This window comes from Mesoplodon densirostris, chromosome 18 (genome assembly GCF_025265405.1).
Source record: "Mesoplodon densirostris isolate mMesDen1 chromosome 18, mMesDen1 primary haplotype, whole genome shotgun sequence".
Taxonomy (NCBI): Eukaryota; Metazoa; Chordata; class Mammalia; order Artiodactyla; family Ziphiidae; genus Mesoplodon; species Mesoplodon densirostris.
Window position 1 is genome coordinate 58,895,667 of NC_082678.1, and position 23,791 is coordinate 58,919,457.

The following is a 23,791-nucleotide window of genomic DNA, read 5'->3' on the forward strand; positions in this document are numbered from 1 at the left end:
TCTAACATATTATACAGTTTATTTCTTATAGTCACCAAGATTGTAAGTGCTATTGGAGGAGGAATCTGTTTCCTTTGTTCAATGTTGTATCCTCAGCATCTAGAATAGGTCCTTGGCACACAGTACTAAATACTGTAAAGTCCACATCTGAGCCACCTATTATTTCTACCCAAACATATTTCTTTTCTTATCAAGTCTATATCTGTATATAGTTGTACAAGCCAGAAATATAAATCATCCCAAATTTTTCACTTTCCTTAAACTCCCTACATTCAGCTAATCTATCACCAATTGCTAGTGATTCTAGTTCTTAAGTAATTTATTATTTTTGGTTTTTTGTCTTTTTAAGGTCTGAGTAGCTGTTAAAATCTCTAATTTATCTTTCTTTACACCACTGTCAGCTATCTAAAAATTAATTCTAATCATGTAACTGGGAGGCTCAAAATCAATAGCTCCCCAATGCCTTCAGGACGAAGTCAAAAAACCCCTAAAACCTTAGCACAGCACTTTAGACCCTTCACAATCTGATCCTTGCCAAACTCTCTAGACAGATACTTATACTTAATCCACCAAGAACTACCCCTTTGTTTACCACAAATTTCTCTCCATTTCTTAATTATTCCTTAAGACTCCTTTAAGCATGATTTCTGTGCTCCCATAATATTCTATGCTTATAATATTTATCATAGAATTACTATTATTTACTAGTTTAACTCCCTGCCAGGTTGTAAATTCCTTGATAAAAGGAATCATAACTTTAGTATCTGTGGAAGATAAGAGTTATTGGTCCCAATTCTTCACCCCTCTCTCATTTTTTTAATCACTGCAAAAAAAACACAACATAAAATGTACCACCTTAACCAATTTTAAGTGTACCAGTCAGTAGTGTTAAGTATATGCATACTGTTGTAAAACAGATCTTCAAAACTTTATCATCTTGCAAATCTGAAACTACACTCATTAAACAACAATTCCCCTTTCTACTTCCCCCCCACCAGCCCCTTAAAAGCACCATTCTACTTTCTGATTCTATGAACCTTACTACTTTAGATACCTCACATAAGTAGAATCACACAGTATGTCTTTTTGTGACTGGCTTATTTCACTTGGCATAATGTCCTCAAGGTTCATCCATGGTGTAGCACGTAACAGGATTTCTTTCCTTTTAAGGATGAGTAATAATTCATTTTATGCATATAACACATTTTGCTTAGCCATCATCCATCAATGGATATTTGGGTTGGTTCTACCTCTTGGTTATTAGGGATAATGCTGCTATGAACATGGGTGTGCAAACATCTCTTCAAAATCCTGCTTTAGATTCTTTTGGATACACATTCAGAAGTAGGATTGCTTCTTTTGGATACACACTCAGAAGCAGTAGTAGGATCATATGGTAATTTCGTTTTCAATTTTTGGAGGAACCTCCACATCATTATCCATAGTGACTGCAGCATTTTACAATCCCACTAACTGTGCACATGGGTTCCAATTTCTCTGCCCTCACTAACATTTGTTATTCTTTATTTTCGCAATAGTAGCCATCCTAACATATGTGAGGTGGTATCTCACTGTGGTTTGCATTTATATTTCTCTGATTAGTGATGTTGAACATCTTTCATATGCTTATTGGCCATTTGTATATGTCATGCTCTTTGAAGAAATGTCTACTTAAGTTTTTTGCCCATTTTTAAATTGGGTTATTTGATACTTTGTGGGGTTGTAGGAGTTCTTTATAATGCTGGATATTAACACCTTATCAGATACATGATTTGCAAATATTCTCTCCCATTCCATAAACTGCCTTTTCCCTGTTGATTATGTCCTTTGACGCACAAAGGTATTTAGGCTTGATATAGTCCCACTTGTCTATTTTTGCTTCTGCTGACTATGTTTTTGGTGTCATAACCACAAAATCATTGCCAAATCCAGTGACATGAAGCTTTTCCACTATGTTTTTTCCTAGCAGTTTTATAGTTATAGGTCTTACGTTTTTAATCAATTTAAGTTACTTTCTGTATATAAGGGTCCAACTTCTTTCTTTTACATGTGGATACCCTGCTTTCCCAATACCATTTGTTGAAGAGAATATCCTTTCCCCATTGAGTGGTAACTGCTGTTTTAAACCCCTATGTTTTGGGGTAGTTTGTTACACAGCAACAGCTGATACAGAAACTGGCACCAAAGGTGAGGGACTATCATGACAAAAACCTAAATATGTGGTATTAGTTTTGCAATCAGAGAATTGGTAGCAAGGAATATAAAACACTGAAAAAAACGTGAGAATAATGGTAACCCATATTACATAATGGATAAATACTTCATAAAACTGTTGCCTGAAATAATCTGGAATGCAGAAAACATGCCTAAATGAACTTACAGAATTGGGGGAACACATCAAGTGAAAATGTAGTTTGACTGTTACTAGTTACACTTGATAAAGTACTAAAAGAAAGAGAAGAACTCAGAAAACAACTTGCTGGTTTACAACCATAATTTAAGGAAATATAAATATTTTTTATTTATATATATTATATATATAAATATATATAATATATATAAATAAAAATATATATATATATATTTTTTGCAGCACGCGGGCCTCTCACCGCTGTGGCCTCTCACCGCTGCGGCCTCTCCCGTTGCGGAGCACAGGCTCTGGATGCGCAGGCTCAGCGGCCATGGCTCACGGGCCCAGCTGCTCCACGGCACGTGGGATCTTCCCGGACCGGGGCATGAACCTGTGTCCCCTGCATTGGCAGGCGGACTCTCAACCACTGCGCCACCAGGGAAGCCCCTGGAAGCTCCCAAACATTACTCTTGATACCAGTTGAAACATTAGAATTTTTAAAAATTACTCGTAAGTCTCATACATTTATTTTCCTCAAAGAATGCACCTAAAGTAAACAAACATATATGCAACTAATCTCATTACTAAATGTGGGAATGCCTATGAAGCCATATTTGTGCTTTTCTTTCGAGTGTCTTCTGGTAGAATTCTTCTATAACTGTTAAGGTTGAGTTACAGAACGTATAAATACATAACAATTTCTAAATAGTATTTTTATCTTAGCAAACACTAGTGTTTAACTTTTGAGAGGAAAATGCCCATTATATGTGTTGACATAAAACAGGCAGAAATCAATTTTCAAAGCATCTCTCTCTAAACAGCAAAAAAAGGATATGAGAATTTAAAAGACAACACGCTAAAAAAGTTAAGACAATTTCATATTAAACTGGTTAGAACAAATATATATTTTTTAACATTACAAGCTTTTTACATGTTTTTCAGGTAACATTAAAAGATAAATTTCTTGGTAGGGGGCAAAATTTAAGAGTATAAAGGGAAATTACTAAAAATACTTTATGTCAAGGAAAACATTTATTAAGGAAGTGACTCAAGCAATAATAATCTAAACACAGAGAAACTGTAATTTGATTAGTTTTAGGGATCAAGTAAGTATGCTCTCTATACAAATGATTTTGAATGCTGTGTGCTTACTCAGTAACTCAATAGCAAATTCCAAAATCTAAATTGCAAATACTTCCAAGAATATCTGTAAGTTTATGCAACAACCTAAAACAGTCTCATGTTCTTTATCCTTAAAGACAAAGAGGCTAGGAGACTGAACTTTATATCCTCATACTTAATTAGTGAACTAGAGTTCTTAAAAAATACAGCTTTCGGGACTTCCCTGGGGGTCCAGTGGTTAAGACTTCACCTTCCAATGCAGGGGGTGTGGGTTCAATCCCTGGTCAGGGAGCTAAGATCCCACATGCCTCATGGCCAAAAAACCAAAACATAAAAAAATATATATTATAACAAATTCAATAAAGACTTTTAAAATGGTCCATATCTGACTTCCCTGGTGGCGCAGCGGTTAAGGATTTGCCTGCCAATGGAGGGGACATGGGTTCGAGCTCTGGCCCAGTAAGATCCCACATGCCGTGAAGCAACTAAGCCCGTGTGCCACACAACTACTGAGCCTGCACTCTAGAGCCCGCGAGCCACAACTACTGAGCCCACGTGCCACAACTACTGAGCCCACGTGCCACAACTACTGCAGCCCGCATGCCTAGAGACTGTGCTCCGCAACAAAGAGAAGCCACCGCAGTAAGAAGCCCGCACACCACAACAAAAAGTAGCCCCCACTTGCTGCAACTAGAGAAAGCCCACGCACAGCGACGAAGACCCAAAGCAGCCAAACAAAAAAATAAATTTATTTTTAAAAAAAAGATCCACATCAAAAAAAATCTTAAAAAAAATACAGCTTTCAACTGTTCCATTTCATACATAAAATACTAAAAGAGAATAATCTCTCTGCTCCCACTATTTATCTGCACTGCCCTACTTAACAGCAAGCTCTCACTTTCAGTTACCTATTTTAAGAAAAACATCACCTCCTATACTGCTAGCGTATGTTTCCAATACAGTCTGATCTAGTTATAAAATGGTTTAAAATAAGCCAAGTTTGTGCATGATATAGGAGGAAAAAACTATACATTCTAAATATGGGATAAAATTTCTGAAATCCTTACAGAGGTATACCTTGCTTTATTGTACTTCGCAGATAACTGACTGCTTTACAAACTGAAGGTGTATGATAACCCTGCATCCAGCAAGTCTGTCGGCACCATTTTTTCAAGCATATGTTCACTTCATGTTTCTGTGTCACATTTTGCTAATTCTCACATTTCCAACTTTTTCATTATTATACTTGTTATGGTGATCTGTGATAAGTGATCTTTGATGTTACTGTTGCAAAAAAATTACTACTTGCTGAAAGTTCAGATGATGGTTAGTATTTTTTAAATAAAGTATTTTTAATTAAGTTATATACACTGTTTTTTTAGACATAATGCTACTGCACACTTAATAGACTACAGTTAGTGTAAACGTAACTTTTAAATGCACTGGAAACCAAATTCTTGCGACTCGATTTATTATACGTGCTGTACTGTGGTGGTCTGGAAAAAAACCTGCACTATCTCCGAAGTATGTCTATATTAAAGGTAATCTAGTCAGAAAATATTATAGGCCAAAGCGAATGTTAGGTGATTCTGCCATACTAAATTCACAATGGCTTGTCTTTCAAGGAGAGAGATCATTTTATAACATCACCTAATTTTTGGTACTTAGCACTTAGAAAAGTGGAGTTAAAACAAATATGTGCAACTACAATGAGACTCCAAGGTACTGTTAGGCTACTATAAAGTATTGTAGACAGTAAAATTGCTCTCCAGGAGCTTTTACTATAATAACCAAAACAAAAAGGCATGAGTGAGGCAGTATTTTACAGACGAAACCTCCAAAGATTATCTTCTATTGTAGAAGAATGTTCCTTAAGTACTGAAATTAAACAAAAGATTCTTTATTCTAAGACAGAAAATGAAAATATGTTAATAAACTTAGCTGTTCTAATAATATAACAGTTATCTATACTGCTTTAGGAGGTACTATATCTAATCTATTTTTAGCATTTCTGTTACGTCGTTACAGAAAGATGACATCCCATTTTGCTGGTAGGGAATTCAAGGCACAAAGAAGTTAAGTGACTTGTCTTAAAATCATAAAGCTAGTTAAAGGGAATGTTGACTTAAAATTCTAGTCATCCTAACAACCAATTAAAAATGGATAAAAGACTTGAAGAGACATTTCTCCAAAGATACATAAATAGCCACCAAACGTGAAAAGATGCTCAACATCATTAATCATTTAGAAAATGCGGGGCTTCCCTGGTGGCGCAGTGGTTGGGAGTCCGCCTGCTGATGCAGGGGATGCGGGTTCGTGCCCCGGTCCGGGAAGATCCCACATGCCGCGGAGCGGCTGGGCCCGTGAGCCGTGGCTGCTGAGCCTGCGCGTCCGGAGCCTGTGCTCCGCAACGGGAGAGGCCACAGCAGTGAGAGGCCCGTGTACCGGAAAAAGGAAAAAAAAAAAAAAAAATAAGAAAATGCAAATCAAAACGACAATGAGATAACCACTTCACACCCCTAAGGATGGCTACTACTTTTTTAAAAAGAAAAGAAGTGTTGGTGAGGATGTGGAGAAATTGGAATCCTCCTGCACTGCTCGTAGGAATATAAAATGGTACAGCCAATGTGGAAAAGACTTCAGCGATTCCTCAAAAAATAAATAAAAAGAGACCTACTGTATGATCTAGAAATTCCACTTCTATGTATATTCCCAAAAGAATTGAAAGGAGATATTTGTACACTAATACCTACAGCAGCATTATTCACAATAGACAAAAAGTGGAAACAACCCAAATGTCAGATGCCAGGTGAATGTATAAACAAGATGTGGTATAAAAATACAACGGAAAATTATTCAGCCTTAAAAAGAAATGAAAATGCATGCTGCAACCTAGATGAGAACCTTGAGGACATTATGCTAAGTGAAATAAGCCAGACACAAGAAGACAAATACTATATGATTCCACTTATGTAAGGTACTTAGAACAGTCAAATTCATAAGAGACAGAAAGTAAAATGGTGGTTACAGGGGCTGGGAGGGGGAGAAAACAGGGAGTTATCATTTAATGGGCAGATTTTCAGTTTAGGATGATGAAAAAGTTCTGGAGATAATGTGATGGCTGCACAACAATGTGAATGTACTTAATGCCACTGAACCATACACTTGAAAAATGGCTAAAATGATAAATTTTGTTGCGTATATTTTACCACAATGAAAAAAAAAAGAATCCTATTCTATCACTGGGTTGATAAAATTTATGTAATTGGTCCTATATTTCTATTTATGTTGTGTTATCTAATAGCAACATGTTATGGTGATACTTTTAAAATTATGCACAACTCTTCACAATCATCCATTTTAACATTATTTGAAATAATTAACATCCCCCCCAAAAAAATCCTAGTCATCCTAATTCCTAGATTTTTATTCCATCAATTCAATAGTTTTCAAATCTGTCTTTCATTAGAATCACACAGAGATCTTTTAAAAATTCCAAAGCCCAGACCACACTTCCAGGTTAATACACAGGTTATTTTTTTAATCTCTCAAGGTGATTCCACATCTGGACAAGTTTGGGAACCACTGCATTAATCTGTATTTCTGTAGCCCTCAGAGTAATTTTTTTTACAGCTTTTTAAAAATATATATATATATTTATTTTATTTATTTTTGGCTGCATTGGGTCTTTGTTGCTGCACGCGGGGCTTTCTCTAGTTGCAGTGAGTGGGGGCTACTCTTTGTTGTAGGGCGCTGGCTTCTCACTGTGGTGGCTTCTCTTGCTGTGGAGCACAGGCTCTAGGCACACGGGCTTCAGTAGTTGCATCATGCAGGCTCAGTAGTTGTGGCTCACGGGCTCTAGAGCACAGGCTCAGTAGTTGTGGCGCAGAGGCTTAGTGGCTCTGTGGCATGTGGGATTTTCCCAGACCCCTACATTGGCAGGCAGATTCTCAACCACTGCGCCATGAGGGAAGCCCCCTCAGTAACTTTTTAAATTTCTTAAATTTATAAGTGTAATTTCAATATCAGGTATCCTTGCCATATCTCAATGAACAAAAGATCTATATTAAAATCCAGAATAAAACACCTTATCTGTGATTTTGTACATACTTCTGCTGACTCAGTGAACACATTACTTACATTATACAGTAAAGAATACTTAGAAAGCAATGACATATTATTCTGGTTTACAACTTCAAGTGCTCAGGAAATATAGTATCTCCCTAATATTTTTAATTTTTAAGTCTTCTGTTTTACTATTTCCAATAACTTTAAAAAGATGTAGGTACAGGAGATATAGTGGTCTACAGGGTCCACAATCTGCCTCATATTTTTCGTGCCCTATAATCCAGCTCCAATACCTGCAAGAAATACGACCTTGGACAAGTTCCTTAACCTCCCCCTGTGCTTCAGATTTATCAACTGTAAAACTGGAGTAATAGGTCGTTTTGAGAATTGATTTAATACATATTAAGCCCTGATTTCAAACACTGCTTGGCCAGTTATGCTCATTCCCTTCTCCCCTTCAGAAAAAAAATTTCTCTATTATGGTTCATATCTAAAACCAATAGTTGAAAAAGACAGATTTGTATGCATCTCTAAGAATCACAGTAAGAAATGATAGTAAGAAAAGCTTAATGGGGAGGAAAAAAGAGAGAGAAAAAAGTCTTTCTTAGCACTTCATTTTTTCTCTCATTAATGTTTCTGGAAAGCATGAGAATGTGGAAAACTGACCATGCAAATCCTAATGACTCAAGCATCACAGAGAAATTTCATGGGTCATAACTACTATTATATCATCACTTAAGACTTCAGAAATAGGATGCATAATAATCTTGATGACAGACATTAATAACAGACTAGCAAAGACAGGCTAAAAGGAGGAAAAACAAGACAGTAACTATGCCCAACTTGGCAAACAGTGGATACCTTGACATAAGATGGAAGTTTCCCCTACTTTTGAGATTCTAGAGTACACTCACAATTTAGCATACAATTCCAAGAGTGTTCGTAAGCCAGAGAGAAGAGATCTTTTACCAATAAGCACTATCAAGCCCGGCTGGGCTTCAAGCCCTAGAACTGCGCTGTTAATGCAAACCTATATACAAATGACTATTCAGCACTTGTAAATGTGACCAGACAATGCCGAGGTGTACTCTAAGTACAGAATGCATATTAGATTTCAAAGACTTAGTTAAAAAAAAAAAGAAAGAAAATACCTCGTTCATATCATCTTTATATGTAATTACATGCTGAAATATCTTAGATTTTTAGGTTAAATATATTAAAATTAATTTCACTTTTTAAAAAACTTTCTTTAATGTGCCTACTACCAGATTTAAAAACACATATGCGGAGCTTCCATGGTGGCGCAGTGGTTGAGGGTCCGCCTGCCGATGCAGGGGACACGGGTTCGTGCCCCGATCCCGGAAGATCCCACATGCCGCGGAGCGGCTGGGCCCGTGAGCCATGGCCGCTGGGCCTGCACGTCCGGAGCCTGTGCTCCGCAACGGGAGAGGCCACAGCAGTGAGAGGCCCGCGTACAGCAAAAAAAAAAAAAAAAAAACACATATGCGACTCACATTATATTTCGACTCACATTATATTTCTATTAGACAGTGCTACCTTAGAAGACAAGAAGAAAGGAACTGAGTCCTTAGAAAACATAACAGTGATAGCTCTTAGCTTCCCTAGAAGTTGAGGTTTTCAGAGGTATTGAGGAACCCAACCAAAGGACATCCTAAAGCTATATAAAATGGCTACTAATATACCACCTTAAATCTTGTGGTGCTTATATTTAATTAAAATGGAGATAAAGAGACTGTGTAAAAGCCACAGGTGTGGCAGAAGATAAACACAGCTTTATGGTGAAATTTATAGTCTTTCATTTACTGCCAAAAATAAAACAAAAAAACCTTGACTGACTTCTTTCGTGATGCTCCTAAGGTATTATTTTAATTATAAGTGTAAAGGCTCTGGTGGAAGCAATACCATCCAAAAGAACTTTCTGCAATGATAGAAATATTCTCGACCTACACTACCCAATACAATAGCCAGCAGTCATAAGAGCATTTGAAATGTGGTCTGCACAACTGAGGAACTGAATTTTTATTTTTTCAATTAACTGAAATTTAAATAGCTACAACTGGCTGGTGGCTACTATAATAACAGCACAGTTCTAAATAAAAATGGCCAGGTTCCTGACCAATCACCATACTAAAGCCTGCAACTTCAGAGCTATTCACATACATAGGACTTCCAGTCAGCATTTTAGTGCCCAAAAGTCTTAAGAGTAGAAAAGGAGGTAATTCAGACATTCAGGATCTCAAAAATATTACTTCTTATGCACTTCAGGAAACTACAGGTAGATGGGCACTACCAAAACAGTAAGACAAAAAAGAAAACATGAGATCCAGAAAATAAGGGATCCAACACAGACAAAAAGGCAAAGAGAATTCCCAAGATGACTGCTGTGAAACAGCCCTTATAGAACAAGAAGTCCAGACTGGAAGAGAACAATGAAGGGCTCAAATAGTGATATTGAGAGAGAGAGGGAGGGAGGGAGAGGGGGAGAGAGAGTGAGGGGGAGAGAGGAAGGGGGGAGAGAGAGAGAGAGGGGGGAGGGAGGGAGAGAGAGAGAGGGGGAAGGGAGGAGGGAGGGGGAGGAGGAGAGAGGGGGAAGGGGGAGGGGGGAGAGAGAGGGGGGAGAGGGGGGAGCGGAGGGGGAGGGGGAGAGAGGGGGAAGGGGGAGGGGGGAGAGAGAGGGGGGAGAGGGAGAGAGGGAGGGAGGGAGAGAGGGAGGGAGGGAGGGAGAGGGAGAGGGAGGGAGAGAGAGGGGGAGAGGGAGAGAGGGGGAGGGAGGGAGGGAAGAAACGAAAAGATTACACATACTCCTTAAAGGTTGGGAAGGGAGATTTATACTTCTGGTACATAGCCTAGGGGCAAATTACCAATAAGTACATCGATCAGGGCTCAGCAAACTTTATCTGTAAAGAGCCAGAGAAATATTTTAGGCTTTGTGGAGTCATCTGTCTCTTGTCACAACTATTCAATTCTGCTGTAGTGTGAAAGCAGGCATAAAATAATCCAAATGAAGGAACAGGACTGTGTTACAATAAAAATTTTATTTACAGAAACAGGTGGCAGGCTATATTTGCCCTGTGGGGTGGTAGTTTACCAGCCCCTGACATAGATAATTAAGTGAAAAAAGAGATAATCATTAACACTGGGGAAAACAAAATTATAGACAGGAAATGGAATGTAATCTTAATATACCAAATGGCTCACTGAAAATAATATTTATAAAATTATAGTAATAGAAACAATAGGCATTGTTTTTACCAAATCTCATAACTATATTGGCAAGATAAGGGAAAAAAGAGAAGGGAAGAGGGAAGAGAGTATATAGGTATGCCAATGTCTAAGCATCTGGGGTAGTTAGATAGCTAAACCATTAATAGAAAGTCAATAGATTAAATCCTGAATAACTGAAATAACAGAAAACTCAGGAATCAGCACGGTATTTGCTTATAGGTTTTTAAATACATAAATTAAAAGACAGTTAAAAGAATTAAAAGGGACTGCCCCTGAGGAGCACATCTAGTAGCTAGGCTCAGGATTATAGCATTTCATTTTAAATCTTGGTAATCAGCTTGACTTCTTAAAACTATATAAATATATACAGTGAACACTGCTAATTGCCTACCTGATACTTATTCCCCCTTCTCTAATTAACTGCCTACCTAGTATCTATTCTCCATTTCTTCTTACTAACCAGAGCCTTAGTTTGCTCAGAGTGGCAATGTTCCCATATAAAAAAATATTTCTCTCAGTAGTATAGCCAATTAAACGTCAGCTAAAGTTTCCAGAAAAGAATCTACTTTCTGATCCAAGGGTCACCCCTTCTCACTTCCTCCCTCCCTTCCTCTTCCTGCCTGGTATCCACTGTGAATGAGGTTTGCAGATGCAACACTTACTGGGACCATGAGGATAAAACCCAAAGGCTAAAGATGAAAGAGCAGAAAACTCGAGGGAACCTTAGTTTTGATGACGTTATTGAACAGATTATCTACCTCCAGACTCCTTGCTATTGAGAAAAATCAATTCCTACATAAGCCAGGTAGTTAGGTTTTCTGTCATTTGCAACTGAATGCACTCCTAACTTGTAAGATTAATTATTCTGTTGACAATAAAGGTTTATTTTAATTTTCAGAGAGAAAAAAATGAAAGAGTCTTGATTTCTCCAGGCTTACCTCGTCATTCATTCCACTGAAACTAATAAGGGAAGTCTGAAAAAATTTCGGGTGTACATGAAAAAAGATGTGCACGTGACGTAAAAAAATGACATCTCAACAATGATTACAATCACAACCAGTACTTCATATCCTCACATCTTTTAGGGAAAACTAATACATTTCCTTCATTTTCTCTTTTTCCCACATCCCATCTTACTCACCACTCTTTCATCTCTCTTGAAGTCTCACTAATTCAACAACTGCTTGGGACTAAATCTTCTAACAGATCGTGCCTTATATTATTTAAATCAGAGAACTGTAGTAACCTAAAGCTTTTAACACTACAGGTCTTAAAGTCTTCTGTGCATCTGTAATTATCCTAAAAATTAAGTGTCCTAAATTTGCCTAATTCAAAGTTGAAGAAAACTGAAAAACACCCCAAAAGTAAACATGTCTTATATAGAAAATTACAAATTTAAATTACTTTGAGCAAAAAGAGGTTTGAGAGTGAGAAGGATTACCTCAACCCAAAACATGACTACAGATCACCATCTAAAAACAAATATTAATACTGCTTAATTTTAACAGAGTACCATGACTGTATTTCCACTAGTACTAAAAAAGTATACTTCAATGCCTAAGTCTCTGCTTTCATCCCACTTTTTTTCTACCATCCCAAATCAAAACTTAGGCCACTGCATTGACACACAGCCTATCCTCACTGCAAGAATATTATTCAAACGTGTAAAAGGAAGAATGAAGGGGTCAAAGAAAACTAAATACTTAGAGTACTTTTTGCAAAAATTAACCTCCTGAATATGTCTGCAAGATACTAGTTTGTTTTAGCACACATTTTCTATAAACTCATTAAAATTAACAAGCCTAAAGAAATATCAAGTAAGAGTTTAAATAAGATAGCTTACCTTTTATTTATAGGTTTTTCATCTTTTTCATAAGGCTTTACAAACCACTTGCCAATACGTACAAAGTTCCGGTTCATTAAACACCGTTCCAACAGATTGTGAACTGCTTTGAAAAGCAAAGTACGGCATTCATAGGAAAGTCCATTCTCCCACACTCCATCTTCCTCTTCTATAAAAGAAATGAAAGAAACAAAAGGTAACACTGTGGCACTATATCTACTTAGAGCTAAGTAAAAAGTGTGATAGTTTAATCCCTAAATTCATAAACCCTACTTCACCTCAGAATAGTGAGCTACAATCACTTTGGTACCTCTCTAGACATTAAAATATCAGGTTTCAAAGCTACTCTATAGAGAATAAAAGGCCAAAGTGCCATGCATTCTATTAAATTACCAGAAAATTATTTTTCCACCATATAAAAAGGCAATGATATACTGCAAACAGACTGATTTCGTTTCTGTATAAATGAAAAGGACATTTGTATAACCAAGGGAAATATTACACATTCTACACCTAAGATGCCAATTTCTAAGCTGGCTCACTTGTTAGTTACTTTACAAAACTGACCTTGCCAAAAAAACTAGACAGTTAATAATTAAACTCAAAATATTTTATGTCCATCAGCATTCTAATCCATGACTCAACTATAAAAATAAGTGATGGATAAAAAGGAAGCTTTTGGCAAAGAGCCCAACAAGCAGTGCATTATTAGCCACCTTAGGTCTCATTACAACCAAATGATTCCCATGTTTACTATTCAGTATAGGATTCTCTACTTGGGGGGAGAAACTTAAAAATTTAAAGACAAATTTTAAATGGCACATCTGATATAAAGTTATAGCAATCTTCGCTAACTATACAGCCTCAATTTTTCCAGCAAATCTATTAACCACCCAAGTGAAGTTACCAAAACAAAAAAAACAATAACAAAAAAAATGCAGTCAGGGCTTCCCTGGTGGCGCAGTGGTTGAGAGTCCGCCTGCCGATGCAGGGGACGTGGGTTCGTGCCCCGGTCCGGGAAGATCCCACATGCAGTGGAGTGGCTGAGCCCGTGAGCCATGGCCGCTGAGCCTGCGCTCTGCAACGGGAGAGGCCACAACAGTGAGAGGCCCGCGTACCGCGCGCAAAAAAAAAATTGCAGTCATTTTGATGTAAGTATGGATGTAGTTCAGAAAAAAAAACTTTTTACTCTCTATCCATCTCATACCTATAACAAAGCATCCAAGGAATCCTACTATAAATGATAGCTACTACAGTCAGCATTTTAACTGTTGTAATATTTTAAACTGCTATTTCAAATATAATTTAGTATCCTTTTATAACTTCTGTAACTTTATAAACATTTTATAAATATGGGTCTTCTTTCAATTTAAGTAAAAATAATCTTTCTTAATTAAACACTAAAAATGTATATAACATTCCAATAGAAAAATAATAAACTAAGATGCTTTTGAATAAAAGCAGAGATACATATTAAGAGTGACACATGGTTTATATTCATAACTTACAAAACAAATGGGCAGAATAAACATTAACTCAAAAGCATGACAGTGGACTTTAACTGCACTAGAAATTTGTGCCACTACAAAGGTTAATGTTGATTTTATGTTGTTCTTTAAAGTGTTTCTTAAATTATAGTTGAAGTCTTTCAAATAAACTAATTGTGTTTTTTCCAAAAAGGTAAGCTCTTAAAAAATGAGGTAAGCTTTAGAAAATTACAATACTTGAGAGTTGAAATAATTTTTAAATCATTAATAATAAACAGAGAAAGTTCTTCACATTCTACTATGTTACAGACATCCTTATCTACTTCCATTTAAAGCCAAAATTTTACAAGTTTCACTTTATTAAAGAAAACAGGCTAGAAGAAAAGGGAAGTGGCACATAGTGATTTCACTTCATTTAAAAGGTCTAGATCACAAGCATATTTGTGAGTTGTTGAAAGAAAAAAATGAATCTTTTGCAATCTGCTTTCAGCCTAATCAGGTTCTATTATTTCAAAATTAAATACCTACAACATTAAGAGTTTTATCTAAAGTTATGTGATTTATGATTACTAAAAGTACACATATTCTTAATTCCAAGAGAATTATGCCGGAATTCTTCACTTCTTCATAACCTATTTAGTGTACTTTTATTTTTATTGCCTTTTACCTCAAAAATTCTTACCTTCTAGGAAGCACAATGGAGTAACATTTGTCATACGTAAGTAGCCCCTACCAAAATCTTTTTTCTGACTACTTCTAAGTTTTAAACCAACAAAGAGCCAAGGCACACAGTTACCATTACATTTCAAAGTTGTACAGTCACTATAAACTTCAAAAATCAGAAAATTATTCACTTAAAACTTGAGACTGAATTTACCTTCTTCCCCAAAAGAGTAAATTAAAAATGTTTAGAATAGTAAGTAATACGACTGTATTACATAAATACAATTTATATAAATTTTCACATAAAATTCTGAATATTTTATGGTTTTATTTTTAAAAATCTATTTCAGTTAAACCTGTACTTAAATAGTTTAAGAATACTAAATATAGTTTAGAAAATTAACCAGTATTAATATTCAAGCATTTCTCCCTCATTGCTCTTAATATTTTTGTCTAGAGAAACTCAGGTGAACTTACTACTCATTTTACATTATACCCTCAAATGCCCACAATGCTCATTAACACTAAATGGGAGTTACGCATAAAACAAACAGACCACTTGTTAGGATTTTCTAAGGCCAACAAATACCTTGAGTATATCTTCACCTATATGGTAGGTAACTAAGCAACCATTACAAAAGTAACATAATTTCATTTTTCATTGCTGAAGAAATAATAATTCCTAATAACATTCAATGAAAAGCTTGAAGGGTTTTTTTTGGGGAGGGGGGTGTCACTTAGCAACAAGAAGCCTACTGAGCCAAGCTTCTATCTTGATATTATAACCATAATAAAAGTACTTCTACATGTTGTATTCAGAGATATAAAAAGTGAAATGGTGGGATTAAGACTCCGTGCTCCAATGCAGGGGGCCCAGGTTCGATCTCTGGTCAGGGAACTAGAACTAGATCCCACATGCCGCAACTATGCAACTAAAGGAGCCCACATGCTGCAACTAAACGATTCCCTCAGAGCTTCCCTGATGGTGCAGTGGTTAAGAATCCGCGTGCCAATGCAGGGGACACGGGTTTCATCCCTGGTCCAGGAAGATCCCACATATCAGGAAGCAACTAAGCAACTACGGAGCCTGTGCTCTAGAGCCTGTGAGCCACAACTACTAAGCCTGTGTGCTGCAACTACTGAAGCTCGCAAGCCTAGAGCCTGTGCTCCGCAACAAGAGAAGCCACCACAGTGAGAAGCCCTCGCACCGCAACAAAGAGTAGCCCCCGCTCGCTGCAACTAGAGAAAGCCCGCGGGCAGCAACAAAGACCCAATGCAGCCAAAAATAAAATAAATAAAATTTAAAAATAAATAAAAGATCCCCTCATGCCACAACTAAAGATCCCGCATGCTGCAACCAAGACCCAGTACAGCCAAATAAATAAATATTTTTTAAAAAAAGTGAAATGGTACAACGAAGCCACCCAAGACATAGTGATATGCACCTCTTACATTAATTAATATAAGTCCTTGAATCTCAACACCAGTATTATAACAGAGAAGGGAGGGAGGAGGAACACATGGCAAATCTTTACCTAGCTCTTTTGAACTTAATCAACCATAGCCTAATGGAAAAAGTCTGCTTAATGTATTTAAATAAATGTTTTCCTCCTCTTGTATCTGTATCCCCAGAGAAAACAGTTTCAATTCTGTGTTTTTAGTACTGTTCCATTACCCTCAGCATTAGAACTCTTAATCGTCATTACTTGAAAAAATTTTACAAAGTATTTGAAGAAAACAATGCATAAGTTCAAATGCTAAATTTGATTTCCATAAAAAAATTTTTTCTGAGGATACGTATTATAGTGATGCAAAAGTATGTGATAGGTCATCAAAATAATTCTCCATGAGTGGGGGGAAAAAAAAACAAAAAAAGTTGATATACCTAGCACTTGTACTCAGTTTTCTCAAAACTGACATCTTTAAATATCTCCACAGCGGTAAGCCAGTAAAAAAGGAATCTTTTCCTAAGTAAGTCTGCCAAACTATTAAAATGCAACATGCACTAATGAATAATAAATGGGCCAAAAATGATTACTGTAGAAAATACTGTGTATTTCTTGAAAGAATAAAGAGAAATGTTTAAATGTGTAGCTCAGTGTCTGTCTTGAACAACAACTGCCCATTCATAAGCTATTCATTCAACAAATATTACTGACAGCCTTAAACTGGCAGCATTATTGATCGGCACAACCTGACAAATTTTGGTTTAAAAGAAGCCCAATATGCTAACCTTTGATTTGAAGCCTTAAAAGACACACTTTCTTGCTCAAAATGGATAGTACACAAAAAAGCATGGCTAACCAAGTTGTCCCTAGAGACTAGCAAACATAAAAAGCTGGGTCACAAGTAAATTATGGAACAGAAGACAGAAATGAATTAACTCTCTTCAGCTACCTGGGGAACAAAACAATTTTTTAGTTTGGCTGACACTAAACTCCTGTATTTGGCTGCTATTTATCTATTTGTCAACCTTGTTAAAGCTGCCACTTAAGGTTAAATTCCACTGTAATTAATATCCTTCAGGGCTTCCCTGGTGGTGCATTGGTTAAGAATCCACCTGCCAATGCAGGGGACACGGGTTCAAGCCCTGGTCCGGGAAGATCCCACATGCCGCGGAGCAACTAAGCCCGTGAGCCACAACTACTGAGCCTGTGCTCTAGAGCAACAGGAGAAGCCACCGCAATGAGAAGCCTACGCACAGCAACGAAGAGTAGCCCCCTCTCTCCGCAACTAGAGAAAGTCCGTGCACAGCAACAAAGACCCAATGCAGCCAAAAATAAATTAAAAAAAAAATCCTTCAGTAAAAGCATCCAAAATTAAATTCTAAGACTAAACGATGGCCTGTTTAGTTTGACACTATTTACAATGAAATTCTGTTATGATGAAAAGTATTTGAACATGTTGCTGAAATCCCATATATATACCACAGGAGCCAGGAAAAATAAATATTTTTAGCCTGGACTGATTCTGTTTTTTCAGTTCTCAAGGTATCAGTTTTCTCAAAGAGTCTTATCACATTCTAGCTACTATGATTTTCTTTTTAAGATGCAAACCTCAGAGAGGGAGCAGTTGTTTTTATTTTTGTTTCAAGGGAAAAACTAAAAGCCAATGATGACAGCAATAAAATTCAAAAAAGGGTAAGGCACAGAATAAAAATACCCACAAAACTCTTCTCCTTCGAGAACACACTAATGATAATGAAACAACCTTGCTCTGAAGCAAACTAACAGTACACTTAAAAGAACCAATATAAAGACTTTTGACCAGAGGAATTAAGCTAAAATTTTCCCACCACATTTACATCTCTATCACACAACCACTGAACGAGGGCCGCTACAAAGTTTAAATTTAAAAAAATTAAAATTTGGGGCTTCCCTGGTGGCACAGCGGTTAAGAATCCGCCTGCCAGTGCAGAGGACACAGGTTCGAGCCCTGGTCTGGGAGGGTCGCACATGCTGCAGAGCAACAAAGCCCGTGAGCCACAACTACTGAGCCTGCGCTCTGGAGCACGTGCTTCGCAACAAGAGAAGCCACCGCGATGAAGAGTAGCCCCCGGTTGCCGCAACTAGAGAAAGCCCGCCTGCAGCAACAAAGACCCAACACAGCCAAAAATAAATAAAAATAAAAATAAATTTATTTTTTTTAAAAATTAAAATTTAAAAGGTTGTAATGAAAGAGGAGTTGTGTTCTCCAATCCTTTTTCTATCAAAACATATGGATACTGATCCAACTATCCATTCTCTTAGAGGGAACAGAGTAAAAAGTAAAAGAAAAAAAAAGTGTTTGGCTTTGGGATTCAAGGGACATTATGAACAAATTATCTTTCTGGAATGTTAACAGTTAGGCCAGCACTAGTTAGCACAAATCCTGACCCAAAAATCATCAAGTCTTTGCAAATTACTAAATAGTATCGACTACTGCTACAAAACAAGTAACTGAGAGTTAAAGTATGTATCAAATCAGATCTGGTTTGCTGTAACAGACTTTTACCAATTAGCAATAAAACCAGTTTACATTCTATTTCTACATATCAGCAAATCTTGAAAGGAAGGTGGTGACCCAAACATGTGCTACATGTAAAAGGCAGGCAGAAATTTAAAAGGCACTATGGAGCCTGACCGAACTCTTCAGAACTATCAAGATCATCAAAAATAAAGCGAGTCTGAGAAACTGTCACAGTCTAGAACAGTTGAAGGAAACATGACAACTAAATGTAATATGGTATCTTTGATAAGATCATAGGATAGAAAAAGGACATTAGGTAAAAATAAAAGAAAACCAAAGAAAGTATCAATTTTAGGTAATACCAATGTATCAATATTGGTTCATTAGCTGTGAAAAATGTACATTTTGATGGAAGATGTTAACAATAGAAGAAATTGGGTGAGGGCTGTTATTCAGGAACTCTATACTATCTCTAACTTTTATGTAAATCTAAAACTATTTTAAAACAAAAAGTTACTTTTAAAAAATACACTATGGATGACACAAAGGAGATTAAGGGGGTTAAGCAAAGGCAACTCTGTACTTTTATTACTGAGTTAGTAAGAAAAACTGAGAATTATAATCTGCAAAAAGGAATGCCTCCCTCCTTCCCTCACCAACAAGAGGGGCACCATTATCACCATAATCACAAACATTTCAGTCACAAGATGTGGTAGGTGCCGAAGCAAACAGAAGGACACTGCCTGTGAAGAGCAGGCAGAAACTAAATTAACCAGCTTTTTGTTACCACCTGGGTCCTTCCGGTTCCCCTTTCCTCACTACTACACCTCCACTTGGAACTCAGGATTGCCTCCTGCAGCTGATGCCACCCCTACTGTCCAGCTGCTCTCTTCTCAGGGGAGCTTAAAAGAAGGGGATAGAGTGCCACAGATGGGAAGAAATGAAAAAGGGGTTAGCTAGAGAGACAGAGGCAGACTAATTACCCCAAAAGGGAGGCAGACGGTGTCCCTGGAGCAAACAAAAGGGCGCGACAAATATACTCTATCTGCAAAGACCTTATTATTCTCTAAGATATGTCTGATTTAGGTAAAAACATTCTAAAGTAAATGACAAGTTAAAAAAAAAAGCTAAAACATTATAAAAATACCACTGGCTACACCACCTGTTTAAAACAGTACAGGACAGACTTGGAACAGTAAATATGATTACATACAACTACTAATATATTTTTCTTTACTACTTCAATTGCTTTCACTCTGATAAATCCTTAGTATTCAATGGCATTCAGCAAAATCTGACAAGTAAAGCCTAATCTTCCAAAATTACTTTCATTATGTTCAAATCAATATTTTAAGGTGTCGGTATTACCATTTTTAAGAAAATATGCTAAAAAAACCAGTTAAACTAGAGAAGAAATTTTTTTTTATATAACTGAAGTTTCAGGAGAAAACATATTTAAACACATAACATGAAACATCGAAAAAAAAATACCCACCTAATATTTTAATATACATCGAAACAGCTTACATTTAACTTTAATTTTATTTTAATTTTACTGATTTGCTCATAAAATTATTTCTCTAACTTTTCAGATTATGATCCCATGTCCCACTGTAAAAGCTAACAAGTTAGCACTGTTTCATATCAAAGACACTCTCTGATGGAACAGTACCTAAAATAAAAGTATCACTTTCCAAGAATAAGAAAATTAACACATGCCTTCATATGTTAATAATGTAACAGCCACAAATAAAAATAATAAAGTAACTATATGCCTGGGGGAAAAAAACACGAGAAAGTTACAATACAACATTTCTAGATCCTCTACAACTGTTTACACATTCATACAGAAGACAGCAGTGGCGGAACTGACTCAAAGATGAGTTACACTTGGCTTCCCAAGTATTTTATGACTCTGCTAGGAAATGCTCCCCAATTCCATTTTTCTTAAGTTAATTCATGTAACATGCCTTTCTTGGGCCCTGTCTGCCAGAAATTCATGAGAAAGCTGGGTGGTAAAAGAATAAAGTTATTCAAGGCTTAAAAAAACTGCCATAATATGCATAATTTTAAGTAAAATAAAATAACCCCAGTGAACTAAAACATGAAGCTGAATTTTTATCTGGTTTCATACTCAACAATGTTCCACCAAAAAATCTTAATTTTTAATACAAATGTTTTTAAGAAAAGTATACAACATGGCTATATAGTCAGTTAGAAATAAGTTGCTTTCACCTGACAAGTCATGGTGAATAAGGTCGGCAAAATTGGGGTCTTCGCCCCACCAAAATATCCACAATTCTCTTCTTCCAGGTCTTTGATCTCGCCGCCAAACACCAAGGACGTCTGCCTTCAGGCAGCGACTAAAACTGCTCAAAATGGGGTCTTCCTCTGTCACCGGAAACAGAATGGGGGCAGAAGTTGGGCCTTGCCATACATATCTTTTCCATTTAATTCCCGTCAAGTCAGCCTGAAGAAAAGAAAGCATGATTTTTTTTATTACTGCATATTCACTCAAAATCCAAAGTACTCACTATTAAAGTCCCTTATTTCATTAAGACATTACAATTTTTCAACATATGCTTACGATATTAAAGCAGACTGACAAAAGAAATGCTTATTCTGATAATTCAGCAACCAAAAATTAAAGGAAAAGAACAAAGACAGTTAAAAAATTAATACTGACATGTCACTGAATAGCAAGTCAATAAATGTGTGTCCCAAGGAGAAATAAAAGAAACTTAACAATGTTAAATATAAACATGTACTTTAACGCTGCACACTGAGTAAACATTTACTCTCTGTCCTAAATTCTGTTCTAACTGGTTACATTTGTTTCTTGGTGTCAAACTTATAACAAAATTAACTTTTAAAGATTCATCATTCCATGTTTATAGAAGTCATGGCTCTAATGAAATCTGAACTACATTTTAAAAAAATCTTGTTAAATCTTTACACATCCCTTTTAGGAAAAGTCAAATAGCTGCTCACAAAGAACCGTCAGATTTGTGCTAGTCTTATCTTCAAAGAACCTGATCCTAAAAGTACCAAAAATAGACTGAGTTGGAGAAGACAGAAACATAAAACCCGTTTGTCTTATTACATCTGAAGAGATGCTGATTAATGGATATTGTACAAGAAAACATTTTAGAAGGGGGAAAGGCATTAAAGAGCTCAATTTAGCATTGTGAAAGAAATTCATCAGAGCGAATTCAGTAACTCTTTAATCTAACTTAAAGGTGCAAAGCCTAAGGTGCCAAAAATGAAACTGCTGATACACGACTGGCAGTTTACACTTGCCAACTAGTTGTGCTCCGCCCACTCAATTCACTTACCTATCACACACTCTCTTAATATTTCTCATAGGACAGGGAAAACGAAAAAAGAAAGTTACGGAAACTTTAAATCATTTATGAAGCTAAGCTACTATCTAATTGAAGACTGAGTTTTGCAACAGTTGGTACTTTTGAAACTCTTTATTGGATGTTCCCAGACCTGGGCCAACCTACACAATTGTCTTCCCTACATCCAGCTTCCCCTGACTTTTCAATAAAAGGAGGAGCAGCCTCCTCAAAACACTCTAAAAACGCAGGCAGAACAAATATAAAAACATTTAGTACAGAACCACAGCACCTCCTCCACCAGCCCGCTCCACTCTCACACAAACATAATGTTCTAATAAAAGCAAGACGGCCAGAAATTGTCAAAATGGCAAACTCTTTTCAGAGTTTAAAAGAGAAAACGTATGAAATGGCATTTACTGTATTTTACACAGAGTCTGAAGTCACCCAAGGAAGAAACTAACCCCCTACAGTTTGACTCATATGAAAAAACGCAAAACGAAAAGAGTGCTTAAGTTCCGGGGTCCTGTTTACTGGGAGAAACCAAATGACCAGAGTGAAGCAGTGGGAGAACGGGCGATAGTGGCAAGTGGGAGGAGGGGGTACATGGTCAACAAGGAGAAAAGCAACAGTTAAGCAAGAAACACAGAGGGAAATGCTAGCGTCCTGCCAGATAAGGAGCCCAAGTTGAAGACAAGACTACGGTGAGGAAAAGGGAGTCGGAAACAAGAAAAAAGGCCGACACTCCTAAAACAGAGCCCAGGACGGCGGGGGTGGAACGCGTCTCCGGGCTGGTGCGGAGCTCGCCGCGGCGCCGGCTCCGGCTGGGCCTCGCCCGGGGACTTGGGCATCTGGATCCGACCCGGACCCCCTCCCCCACGGCCCAAGGGCGCACCTCGCGGCCCCTCCCCCACCGCCCACTCGCCGCGGCCCCCGCCCGGCACTCACCAGGCAGAAGAGGTTACAGTGACAATCTTCCAGGCTGGCCCCGTTCGGCACGAAGGAGGAACTCATCGTCCCTCACAGCAGCCGCCGCCGGCGCCACAACCCACCATCCGCCATTACCGCCGCCTCCGACCAGAGAGAGAAACACAGACACCGGGGAGGGCGGGGGGGTGGTGGTTGGGGGGGGCGGTGGAAGAGGAGGCCGCCGGGCCGCCAGCCCTCTCCACCCACCCCCCCGCCGCCGCGAGCAGCCCCCGCCGCCCGGCCGGCACCCAGCCGCCCGGGGCCGAGGGCCGGAGGCGGGAGGGCCGCGCCGCGTTCGCCCCGCAGGCCGGACTGAGGCCGCCGCGGAGCCCGCGGACGCTCGTCCCTCTCTGGGGGACAGAGGGGATGTGTGCCCCTGCCACAAGAAAAAATAATAAATTACACAATAAATAATTAAAATCGAGTCCGAGAGGGCAGAGCCCAAGCCCTGGGGGGTTCTCCCGGGCAGAGAGGCGCCCGCAGAGGGGCGGGAAGGGCGAGAACCGGGAGAGAAGCCGAGGCCCCCGGCCCGGCAGCGGCGATGTCCTTAAGCCCAGAGTCTCCTCTGACGGAGGTGGTGGCGGCGTCTGCGGGCTCAGACCATTCTCTGGCTGTGTCTTCGTGTCGTCCCTGAGCCAAGCCGGACCAGCGTCCGCTCTCCTGCGGCCTCACCGCCGGGACGCCGTAGACTCCCCCATTTTGTGGGCCCAGCGGGCGGTGTTTTTCCCCCTTTAATCCGAATTCACGGGTTTTC

At 38.1% G+C, this 23,791-nt stretch overlaps 1 protein-coding gene across 1 annotated transcript in view; it reads right to left on the reverse strand.

The window, feature by feature from the left end:
• The window catches only part of MED13 (mediator complex subunit 13), a 99,948-nt gene extending 76,666 nt beyond the window's left edge, over positions 1-23,282 (reverse strand). Inside the window, exons 1-3 of the mRNA XM_060080439.1 lie at positions 23,017-23,282; positions 20,963-21,197; positions 12,630-12,798 (exon numbers count right to left, since the gene is read on the reverse strand). Coding sequence (XP_059936422.1) covers positions 12,630-12,798; positions 20,963-21,197; positions 23,017-23,082 — 470 coding nt within the window. The 5' untranslated portion in view covers positions 23,083-23,282. The remainder of the gene's footprint in view (positions 1-12,629; positions 12,799-20,962; positions 21,198-23,016) is intronic.
• Between the last annotated feature and the right edge of the window lie 509 nt (positions 23,283-23,791).